General features: G+C 46.2%; 1 protein-coding gene across 1 annotated transcript in view; it reads right to left on the reverse strand.

The window, feature by feature from the left end:
- Positions 1-1,549: 1,549 nt before the first annotated feature.
- The window catches only part of LOC125633718 (ankyrin repeat domain-containing protein 9-like), a 37,296-nt gene continuing 26,440 nt past the window's right edge, over positions 1,550-12,405 (reverse strand). Inside the window, exon 2 of the mRNA XM_048843408.2 lies at positions 1,550-1,950. Within this exon, the coding sequence (XP_048699365.1) occupies positions 1,897-1,950 (54 nt within the window). The 3' untranslated portion in view covers positions 1,550-1,896. The remainder of the gene's footprint in view (positions 1,951-12,405) is intronic.

Here is a 12,405-nt window from a genome sequence, read left to right on the forward strand (position 1 = left end):
CCCGTCCTGATTTATCACTCTTGCTATCTGGTCACCCTAGGCCTGATAGCAATAAAAAAAGGGTGTCTCCATATGTAGAAGTGATTTAATTAATGAAATCATATGTCTACTAACAGAGTTAGTACAAATGGGCATACATGTAGCATTAGCTTGGATCCCAGTGCATATTGGGGATAACAGAATGAAATGTGTGGACAAAGGAGCTAAAAACTCTAAGAAATGGAAGGACTAACATAGAAATACCCTTAAGAAACAGGAATTCATAAGTTTAGTTCAGAAAAAATTACAAGAGGAAGGGCAAATTTGGATTAATGAAAAGAGAGAGGACGATTTTTTTTAATTGTGCCCTAGAATTGAGGACGACGACATACTTCAGGGCTTGGCCAGGACTAATGAAGGGCTTTTGTTTAAGGTACTAACTAGTTTAAAGAAAAATCTGTTTGGAATAACTAGACACAAAGATGGACTATGTGCACTCTACTCTAATGTGGAAGAAACAATTGATCACCTTCTATGGGTATGTAAGGGCTTTGGTAAAGAAAGGGAAAAGCTTTCTGAGAGATTTAAATGACTTAAGGTAAAAAAACACATTACATTGTGTGATTTAAAACATCAGGGAAATGGAGTATTATCAAAAGGTGCTGTTACATTACCTGAAAGACACAGGCAGAGTGAGAAGATATAAACCGCTGAGTAGTGAGGAATTATAGTTAGTGATGGCTATAGACTATTCATTCAAGTCTGCTTTGCCACAAAAAAAGGGGAGGAAGAAAGAAAGAGGGTTGCAGTGAAGAAGTGGGGAAGGAGAGAACCGAGGCAAAGAGTGGGTGCTGGAAGACTAGTCCTGAAAGAAGGGAGGAGGAAAAAAGCCTATGGGAGGTGGAGTAGGACACAGCCCAGGGAGAGAGTAGTAAGGCTGAAGTCTAAGAAGACCTTGGCTGTGTGTTATAGGCTCCCTGAGCTGGAATCCTAGAACCATAGGGTTAGAAGGGACCACAAGGGTCACCTAGTCCAGCCCCCTGCCAAGATGCAGGATTTGTTGTGTCTAAACCCGGAGTAATGGGTGGGACTGGGTTCCCCCAACCAGGCACTGAGGTAGTCCCAGTGAATGAGAAGACTGCCTAAGACAGTGGGTCCAGAGAGACTTTGAGAACTCACACCCCCAAGAAGGGGAAACTACAGTGACCTGGCCGGAGGGCCAAACGACGATAAGGGAGCATTTAAGTCCCAAGACGGAGAGAATCAGAAAGTGACAGAGTGCAACTGCAGGAAGGGGTGTTGGCCTGACAGAGCTAATCCCCAGACATGGTCAGAAGGAGGCACTCTAGTGGTGAGTAGAGAACCCCATGACTCTCCCACAAAAAACCTACATGCTTCTGATGTTATGCACATTTAATCTCTGAAAATCAGCAACTGGCACAATTAAGGTTACAGGTGCAACCTTAACTCTGCCCCTGGTGTGTGTTGATGTCATTTTTAATGATATGATTACATACCATTTCATAAATAATATATCAGGCAATTTTTGTTGTACAACCTTATTTATTACTTCTGAGTCTGTTGTCTCCAATTAATCTATTCCAGTGTGGAAGAACATCACTCCATCCGTGAATCAGCAACTCCAGAGGGGAAACTAAATACAGCCACATTCTTAATGTACAGCAAATCGCTGTCTTAACACTCGGTTAGTGTTCCACAGCGCATTGAGTTATTGTCCTCTGATTTCAGATTAGTCCAGATCTAGTGCCCCGGTAGAAGAATTAAGGAGTAGATGAAATAAGATGTGTGCCATCAAGCTTCCAGAGCAGTGCAGGAGCATGTTGCCATCATAGCCACTAAGGCAGGAACATGAGAAGCAGTCGGTGTCTCATAACCTGCTTCCCTTTTCATGGGGAGCTACATAAGAGGAGGGGACCAATTTGCATATAGCGGAAGGGTTCCGAGATGTTCCTAGAAAGAAAGCAAAGGAAAACCATTATTTCGCTGTGATTTTTAATGTGTGATCATGATCAGAAATAGAACAGAGGCCAGCATCATCCTACTCTACATGTTATTCATGGAATTTAACACCAGAAGGGACCACCGGATCATCTAGTCTGACCTCCTGTATATGACAGGCCATCAACACCACCCAGCATCCATGCCCAAAGTAGGACAGCCCTCAAGAGAGTAAACTATTATGAGCCACAGGCAGGGAACTGGGGGACTGAGGTGCCATCAATGCAACAATGGATCTTCTCATCTAAATATTTCACGGCTTGACTAGTGATGGGAATTCCCCAAACAACTGAAGGGCCACATCCTGAAATCCTTCTTTAGTCCTTACTCATGGAAAATTCTCCACTGAAGAAAATAAGTTGGATATAAAGGGAAGGGTAAACCCCTTTAAAATCCCTCCTGGCCAGAGGAAAAATCCTCTCACCTGTAAAGGGTTAAGAAGCTAAAGGTAACCTCGCTGGCACCTGACCAAAATGACCAATGAGGAGACAAGAATCTTTTAAAAGCTGTGAGGAGGGAGAGAAACAAAGGGTCTGTGTCTGTCGGTATGCTGCTTTTGCCGGGATAGACCAGGAATGGAGTCTTAGGACTTTTAGTAAGTAATCTAGCTAGGTAAGTATTAGATCATGATTTCTTTAAATGGCTGAGAAAAGAATTGTGCTGAATAGAATGACTATTTCTGTCCGTATGTCTTTTTTGTAACCTAAGGTTTTGCCTAGAGGGATTCTCTATGTTTTGAATCTAATTACCCTGTAAGGTATCTACCATCCTGATTTTACAGAGGTGATTCCTTTACTTCTACTTACTTCTATTTCTATTAGAAAAGTTTTCTTGTAAGAAAACTGAATGCTTTTTCATTGTTCTCAGATCCAAGGGTTTGGGTCTGTGGTCACCTATGCAAATTGGTGAGGATTTTTACCAAACCTTTCCCAGGAAGTGGGGTGCAAGGGTTGGGAGGATTTTGGGGGGAAGACGTGTCCAAACTACATTTCCCAGTAAACCCAGTTAGAGTTTGGTGGTGGCAGTGGATATTCCAAGGACAAAGGATAAAATTAATTTGTACCTTGGGGAAGTTTTAACCTAAGCTGGTAAAAGTAAGCTTAGGAGGTTTTCATGCAGGTCCCCACATCTGTACCCTAGAGTTCAGATTGGGGGAGGAACCTTTACACCTTCTTTAGTCCTTACTCATGGAAAATTCTCCACTGAAGAAAATAAGTTGGATCCTTAGAGTAACCCATCTCCTAACTCCAATGGAAGTTTTCCCTGAGTAAGAGAGGATTTTCCCCCCCAACTTAACAAACTTAGTTCCCAGAGTTCTAGTAAACAGCCTTATTTATTACCCTGTCATCCTCTGTCACCTGTCTCCAATCAATCACATTCCTACAATTAAAGGATTCACATTGTTTTCCTAATGGCTCCACATCTGTGAATCAAAAGCATCTGAATATCTTGAGCAAACTTGAGTGAGTAGCAGAGCAATAGCTACCTGCTTCTCCTCGACTGAGGGATAGTCCTTGCTCAGCAATTGGTCTGCTTGCTTTCTCTTCTAGCATTTGACTAAAAGTCATATCCACTTAAAGATATATGCATACTCATCCTGATATTGTCCTTATTACTCCTCCTGGCTGAGGACTTTAATCATGTACTGTAGAGCCACAAAGGAAGGCAAATCATCATACCTTACTATGGGAGGAAAAGGTTCTGTTGTTTTACCCTGTCTGGGATAAACTTGATTGCATAGCATCTGGACCATTCGCCCTTGTATATCCTTATCTGCATTCCTGGTGGATTTTCCTGCATCTCATATTCATGGCTCTCCATTCCATTTGTTTTCCTCCACCTCCTCTTCCATGGCCTGCCTATTGGCTTGTTCGTAGGTCCCTGCTTTCATGTGCTCTTCCCCTTCCTTCTCTGTGTGGTCAGGAAACATCTTTCTATTTGCTGCTTTTGTAATGGCCAGTCACAAAGCACTGCAAAAGTGCTTCTGTGGCATATTCCCTTCCTGTGACTAAAATAAAGGGGAAAGCACAGGCCTTTGAGGTCTGCTCCGGGACCCAAATTCTGGCTTGAGTTGTGCACAAGAATATAAGCAAAAAATAGATCAAGATGCATGTTGAACTGGCATCTCTCCTATGCACCTACATGAACTGCCCCTGCATTCTGAAATGCCATCAAAGGGGTGGCTTTGATTCTGTGGGTTTTCCATGGGTCCTTCCCATAGTAATAGAGAAAGAAACATAGCCAGGGAAAAGGGAATGGGATGTTCAAAACCTAATCTCTCCATATGAAGACTTCAGAATCATGCCTAAATAATTTATTAGGGAAGCAAATGTTATCCTGGCCATCAAGTGGAATAACTTGTGCCCACCTCCGCAGATGTTGTTAGTGTCCGTGGGAACACAAGAATAATTCTGTGATCCAGGCAAAGCTTTCAAGCTCATTGTCACTCTGTACAACATTAGCAGTAATCTGCTTTCCTCCGTTCTCAAAAAGCCGCCCCCCAACCCTTGCTCCCACCTGCCTCTCACCAGCCTCTGCCCCATCTCCCTTGAGTTCCAGTCTTATAGAAAGTGCCATATACAACTGCTGCCTTGGGTTCCCCTCCTCCAGCTCCATACCAGATCCCCTCCAGCCTGGCTTCTGCTCTCTCCACTGCATTGACAGTGCTCTCACTTAGGTCTCTAAATGGCTGGGGGTGTTTGACATTTTTCATATTTCGATGAAATTCCAGGATCCAGACAGGAAAAAAAAATCAGGAAAAATTGTCCCTTTACAGCCTTTCCTTGGGTCATCCTGACTGCTCACATGGCTCCAACTACCGGTGTTATACCAATGGGTTGCAGGTCTACCTATCAGCTCTTGACCTGTGTCCCTCAATCAAACCTCTCTCACCTCAGCCTCACCTCAGAAGTGGCACTGCCTTCAGGATGTCTCCTAATCTTTCCTCTGAACCTTCCTCCCCTGTCACTCCCTCCATTTATTGTGACTGAGAACATCGCCACGCGCACCATCTTGCTACTTAGATTCTGGAAAGGAAAATAGGGTTTGCAGGACTGGATTAGACCACTGGTCCCTCATGTCCAGTATTGGCCTCTAGCAGTGTCCAATACTTATTGTATGGTGAAAACATCACAATGCACCTGACCATAGCACTCTGCTGTACAGCCGAGTCAGAGAAACATCCTCCCCCATGGAGATGGATAATCTTGTTAAGACTGAATCAGATGCCAGTGGGCAGCTTGGCCTGCATCTTCCACCCTTAATGGTCTATGACTCATCTAATTAAGGTGATCAGTTGTTTGGAAAAAACAAAGCAATTTCATGCCTCTAGTCATTTGTCGGACGTGAGCGAGGATTTCTTTCCCTTCTTGACTGTCTTCATTTTCTGTACAGCCATGCCTCATGATTCAGTGCAGCTCCGGAAGGACCAGTGACTGTGTGGGCTGTCTTTAGAAAATACATTGGTTTGAAAATAAGTGTCTGTTTGTCTAACTTTCATTTCTCTTTGTTAAAAAAAAAAATGCACAGTAACAACAAAACCCCTGTTCCCTGGCAGGTTGACTCAACCACCATTACGCTCTTTGCCACGCTACAAAATTATTAACCCACCTCTATGCAGTTTATTACTTAGAGCATACACAGAGGGGGCACACAGTGTTTTCAGACATGGTGCCACCAAAAGGAATTTTTATGGACCATGAAGAACAAACAGCTTTTTGCAGGGCTAGGAAGAAAAGTTATTTCATGTACACAAATAAAACAGGATTTTGCTAAGGCTGCTGGAATACGGATATATACATGTTTCATGTAGCGTATATGCTGTTGATTTTTACACTTGTTTTATTGTTGGCTTGCAAGGTCTGTTGATTAGTGTAGAGGCAAACAAAGGGACAGATCCTCAGCTGGTGTAAATCAATGGAACTCCAGAGAGCTATATCCATTAATGCCAGCTGAGGCCCTGGTCTAGTGTGCCTGTTGTTAATATCTCATGTGTGTTGGCTTTTGTTGCTGAAGAGTACTTAGAAATTACAAATTAAAGGCGCCGAGAGTTTTGGCCTGGCCGGTTACCGGGGGTTATTTTAAAATTCAACCAGTTGTGTCGAATGCACATTTCAAAGGATCTCCATCACAAAAGCCCTCCAGACTTAAAATAAAACAGCCATCCCAGAACCCCTTCTATCTTTAAGAAATAAACACATCTATAACATATCCATCCTAACCCTCAGCAGATCTTCAGCCATAGTATACATCCTTTCCCTAACTTCCACCCCAAAATAATCTCTACCAAAATCTTCCCCAGGAAAAGCCTGGGAGAACAGGTGACTCTTGCAGCTTATCCTGAAGGCCACCAATGCCCTGATCAGTAAAACCCGTAAGTCTGAGCTTAGCTTTAAGCATAGCAAGTGTCCTATGCTATTGTTACTATTACTTATTATTTGTTACCGTAGTGACTAGGATGCCCATGGACCACCACACTGTGGTTCATATGCCTTGGGTTCTCCTCCTGCCTTAACTGTCTGATGGCCGATGGCATGAGTGTTTGTGTTTTTTCAACCCAGATCCTAGTGGCCAGATAACAACAACATTAAATCTACTGTCACAATAAGCAAAAAATGTTCCTTTATCAGTAGCTTCAGCAGAGGAGCCAATGAATGGGCCAGGGAGACTGAACTACTCTCTCCTTCTAGGTTAGGGTTCTGCCATATTGATGACTATGGGAAAACATCATAGGGTATTTAACAGGAGAAACAGTATGAGAACTTGAGTAGTGAAATGAACCATTAGGTTCATCATGTGATTTGCTAGCTACTTGTTTTCAGACCCAAATCGCCATCCTGTCCTGCTCCCAGCCACAGACTTGAATATTTCATAAGTCAAACTCCAAGGAAAATAGAACCGAGATTGTAATATGAGTTATTTTCTTTTTCTATTTTAAAAATAGGGTTGTTGTTTTTTTTTAACATGTTCCAGGGAATACAGGAAAAGCATTATTGTAATAACACAAGGGAAGCAGCTGGGCTGAGTGAATGTTTATATGTTTCAGAAGGGAAACAAAATGAATGAAGTGCATTCCTGGCAATGAAGCAGAATGATAGACAAATACTAAGGTGCCCTCTGCCCCCCAGCCTGCTTTGAAAGAGAAGAAAGGGAAGAGTTGGTAAAGGAGGGAAGATGGTCTGGTGGGCAAGGCACTGAACTGGGATACAAGGGGTAAGGTTCCCAGCTGTCTCACAGATTTCCTGTGGGACCCTGGGCAAGTCATTTATACTTCAATTGCCTATAGTGTTCAATGATTTGGGTTGCCCAGACCGAGATGGCCAGGGCCTGACTTTTCAGAGAAGCTGAGCAGCTGGACATTTTTGAAAATTTAGACTGGGATTTGAGTGCCTACTGTTACAGAAGCGTGTGCGCGCTCTCTTTCTCTCTAATGTATATATGTAAATAGTTAATATATAAGGGGTCAGTAGATGGCACTCAGAAATATGTAGCATAGTGCCTGGGTTTTGTAGGAGCAACACAAAACCATGTTATGCATTGTAGATCACTCCCCCGGCAGCTCTTAACAAGTAGTTTTTAACACCTAACTCCCTTAGCCCTGGTCTACACTAGGACTTTAGGTCGAATTTAGCAGCGTTAAATTGATGTAAACCTGCACCCGTCCACACAATGAAGCCCTTTATTTCGACTTAAAGGGCTCTTAAAATCTATTTCCTTACTCCACCCCTGACAAGTGGATTAGCGCTTAAATCAACGTTGCCGGCTCGAATTTGGGGTACTGTGGACACAATTCGATGGTATTGGCCTCCGGGAGCTATCCCAGAGTGCTCCATTATGACCGCTCTGGACAGCACTCTCAACTCAGATGCACTGGCCAGGTAGACAGGAAAAGAACCGCGAACTTTTGAATCTCATTTCCTGTTTGGCCAGCGTGGCAAGCTGCAGGTGACCATGCAGAGCTCATCAGCACAGGTGACCATGATGGAGTCCCAGAATTGCAAAAGAGCTCCAGCATGGACCGAACAGGAGGTACGGGATCTGATCGCTGTTTGGGGAGAGGAATCCGTGCTATCAGAACTCCGTTCCAGTTTTCGAAATGCCAAAACCTTTGTCAAAATCTCCCAGGGCATGAAGGACAGAGGCCATAACAGGGACCCGAAGCAGTGCCGCGTGAAACTGAAGGAGCTGAGGCAAGCCTACCAGAAAACCAGAGAGGCGAACAGCCGCTCTGGGTCAGAGCCCCAAACATGCCGCTTCTATGATGAGCTGCATGCCATTTTAGGGGGTTCAGCCACCACTACCCCAGCCGTGTTGTTTGACTCCTTCAGTGGAGATGGAGGCAACACGGAAGCAGGTTTTGGGGACGAAGAAGATGATAGCTCACAGCAAGCAAGCGGAGAAACCGGTTTTCCCGACAGCCAGGAACTGTTTCTCACCCTAGACCTGGAGCCAGTACCCCCCGAACCCACCCAAGGCTGCCTCCTGGACCCAGCAGGCAGAGAAGGGACCTCTGGTGAGTGTACCTTTTAAAATACTATACATGGTTTAAAAGCAAGCATGTGAAAGGATTACTTTGCCCTGGCATTTGCGGTTCTCCTAGATGTAGTCCTAAAGCCTTTGCAAAAGGTTTCTGGGGAGGGCAGCCTTATTGCGTCCTTCATGGTAGGACACTTTACCACTCCAGGCCAGTAACACGTACTCGGGAATCATTGTAGAACAAAGCATTGCAGTGTATGTTTGCTGGCATTCAAACAACATCCGTTCTTTATCTCTCTGTGGTATCCTCAGGAGAGCGAGATATAATTCATGGTCACCTGGTTGAAATAGAGTGCTTTTCTTCAGGGGACACTCAGAGGAGCCCATTCCTGCTGGACTGTTTGCCTGTGGCTAAACAGAAATGTTCCCCGCTGTTAGCGACAAGGAGGGGGGAAGGTTGAGGGGGTAGTCACACGGTGGGAGGAGGCAAAATGCGACCTTGTAACGAAAGCACATGTGCTATGTATGTAATGTTAACAGCAAGGTTTACCCTGAAAGAGTGTAGCCACTGTTTTATAAAATGTGTCTTTTTAAATACCGCTGTCCCTTTTTTTTTTGCTCCACCAGCTGCATGTGTTTCAATGATCACAGGATCTTCTCCTTCCCAGAGGCTAGTGAAGCTTAGAAAGAAAAAAAACGCACTCGCGATGAAATGTTCTCCGAGCTTATGCTGTCCTCCCACACTGACAGAGCACAGACGAATGCGTGGAGGCAAATAATGTCAGAGTGTAGGAAAGCACAAAATGACCAGGAGGAGAGGTGGCGGGCTGAAGAGAGGGCTGAAGCTCAAATGTGGTGGCACCGTGATGAGAGGAGGCAGGATTCAATGGTGAGGCTGCTGCAGGACCAAACCAGTATGCTCCAGTGTATGGTTGAGCTGCAGCAAAGGCAGCTGGAGCACAGACTGCCACTGCTGCCCCTCTGTAACCAACCGCCCTCCTCCCCAAGTTCCATAGCCTCCACACCCAGACGCCCAAGAACGCGGTGGGGGTCCTCCGGCCAACCAGCCACTCCACCACAGAGGATTGCCCCCAAAAAAGAAGGCTGTCATTCAATAAATTTTAAAGTTGTAAACTTTTAAAGTGCTGTGCGGCATTTTCCTTCCCTCCTCCACCACCCCTCCTGGGCTACCTTGGTAGTCATCCCCCTATTTGTGTGATGAATGAATAAAGAATGCATGAATGTGAAGCAACAATGACTTTATTGCCTCTGCAAGCGGTGATTGAAGGGAGGAGGGGCGGGTGGTTAGCTTACAGGGAAGTAGAGTGAACCAAGCGGCGGGGGGTTTCATCAAGGAGAAACAAACAGAACTTTCACACCGTAGCCTGGCCAGTCATGAAACTGGTTTTCAAAGCTTCTCTGATGCGTACCGCGCCCTCCTGTGCTCTTCTAACCGCCCTGGTGTCTGGCTGCGCGTAACCAGCAGCCAGACGATTTGCCTCAACCTCCCACCCCGCCATAAACATCTCCCCCTTACTCTCACAGATATTGTGGAGCACACAGCAAGCAGTAATAACAGTGGGAATATTGGTTTTGCTGAGGTCTAAGCGAGTCAGTAAACTGCGCCAGCGCGCCTTTAAACGTCCAAATGCACATTCTACCACCATTCTGCACTTGCTCAGCCTGTAGTTGAACAGCTCCTGACTACTGTCCAGGCTGCCTGTGTACGGCTTCATGAGCCATGGCATTAAGGGGTAGGCTGGGTCCCCAAGGATACATATAGGCATTTCAACATCCCCAACAGTTATTTTCTGGTCTGGGAATAAAGTCCCTTCCTGCAGCTTTTGAAACAGACCAGAGTTCCTGAAGATGCGAGCATCATGCACCTTTCCCGGCCATCCCACGTTGATGTTGGTGAAACGTCCCTTGTGATCCACCAGAGCTTGCAGCACTATCGAAAAGTACCCCTTGCGGTTTATGTGCTCGGCGGCTTGGTGCTCCGGTGCCAAGATAGGGATATGGGTTCCGTCTATGGCCCCACCACCGTTAGGGAATCCCATTGCAGCAAAGCCATCCACTATGACCTGCACATTTCCCAGGGTCACTACCCTTGATATCAGCAGATCTTTGATTGCGTGGGCTACTTGCATCACAGCAGCCCCCACAGTAGATTTGCCCACTCCAAATTGATTCCCAACTGACCGGTAGCTGTCTGGCGTTGCAAGCTTCCACAGGGCTATCGCCACTCACTTCTCAACTGTGAGGGCTGCGCTCATCTTGGTATTCATGCGCCTCAGGGCAGGGGAAAGCAAGTCACAAAGTTCCATGAAAGTGCCCTTACGCATGCGAAAGTTTCGCAGCCACTGGGAATCGTCCCAGACCTGCAACACTATGCGGTCCCACCAGTCTGTGCTTGTTTCCCGAGCCCAGAATCGGCGTTCCACAGCATGAACCTGCCCCATTAGCACCATGATGCATGCATTGGCAGGGCCCATGCTTTCAGAGAAATCTGTGTCCATGTCCTGATCACTCACGTGACCGCGCTGACGTCGCCTCCTCGCCCGGTATCGCTTTGCCAGGTTCTGGTGCTGCATATACTGCTGGATAATGCGTGTGGTGTTTAATGTGCTCCTAATTGCCAAAGTGAGCTGAGCGGCCTCCATGATTGCCTTGGTATGGCGTCCGCACAGAAAAAAGGCGCGGAACGATTGTCTGCCGTTGCTCTGATGGAGGGAGGGGCGACTGACGACACGGCTTACAGGGTTGGCTTCAGGGAGCTAAAATCAACAAAGGGGGTGCCTGTACATCAAGGAGTATTTCAGGCAGGACTGCACGGAGGGTTCCAATAAGAAATGGTGCACCTAAGTTATCGTTCTTATTGGAACAAGGAGGTTAGCCTGGCCTCTGATTGATACATGGCTAGATTTACCTCGCTGCACCTTCTCTGTGAGTGACTGCAGTGTGATCTAGAGGAATGAGTCCCCTAGACAGGGGAGGGGGGGGAAGCAAATGAGTACAAAACAAATCTGGTCTATTTCTTGTTCTGAGCCACTCCATCTATCTTTTACATCTTTGGCTGGCAGCAGACAGTGCAGAAGGACTGCATGCCATCCACATCTCATGGCTGCTCGGCAGAAGATGGTACAGTACGACTGCTAGCAGTCCGTATCGCCTGCCCGCTCACCATAAGACGGTTCAATAGGACTGACTGCAGGACTAAAGAGAATGACCTCGTCAAGTCACTCCAAATTTAGTCCCTGCACCCATGTCTGCCCAGGCGCTCCCAGCCGACGTGGCCAGGAGCACCTCGGACATGACGATGACGGCTACCAGTCATACTGTACCGTCTGCTGCCACAAGGCAAGGGGTTGCTGCTTCTGTGTAGCAAAGCCATACCGCGTCTGCCAGCACCCAGGAGACATAGGGTGACGGTTACCTGAGCAGGCTCCATGCTTGCCATGGTATGGCGTCTGCACAGGTAACTCAGGAAAAAAGGCGCGAAACGATTGTCTGCCCTTGCTTTCACGGAGGGAGGGAGGGAACGGGGGCCTGACGATATGTACCCAGAACCACCCGCGACAATGTTTTAGCCCCATCAGGCATTGGGATCTCAACCCAGAATTCCAATGGGCAGCGGAGACTGCAGGAACTGTGGGATAGCTACCCACAGTGCAACACTCCGGAAGTCGACTCTAGCCTCGGTACTGTGGAAGCGCTCCGCCGAGTTAATGCACTTAAAGCATTTTCTGTGGGGACACACACACTCGAATATATAAAACCGATTTATAAAAAACCGACTTCTATAAATTCGACCTTATTCCGTAGTGTAGACATACCCTTAGGTTCCTTTAAGCTTTAAGAACAGAAGAATGGCTACACTGGCTCAGACCAATGGTTTGTCTAGTCCAGCATCCTCTTTTCTGACAGTGGTTG

This window comes from Caretta caretta, chromosome 3, assembly GCF_965140235.1.
Source record: "Caretta caretta isolate rCarCar2 chromosome 3, rCarCar1.hap1, whole genome shotgun sequence".
In the NCBI taxonomy this organism is placed as follows: Eukaryota; Metazoa; Chordata; order Testudines; family Cheloniidae; genus Caretta; species Caretta caretta.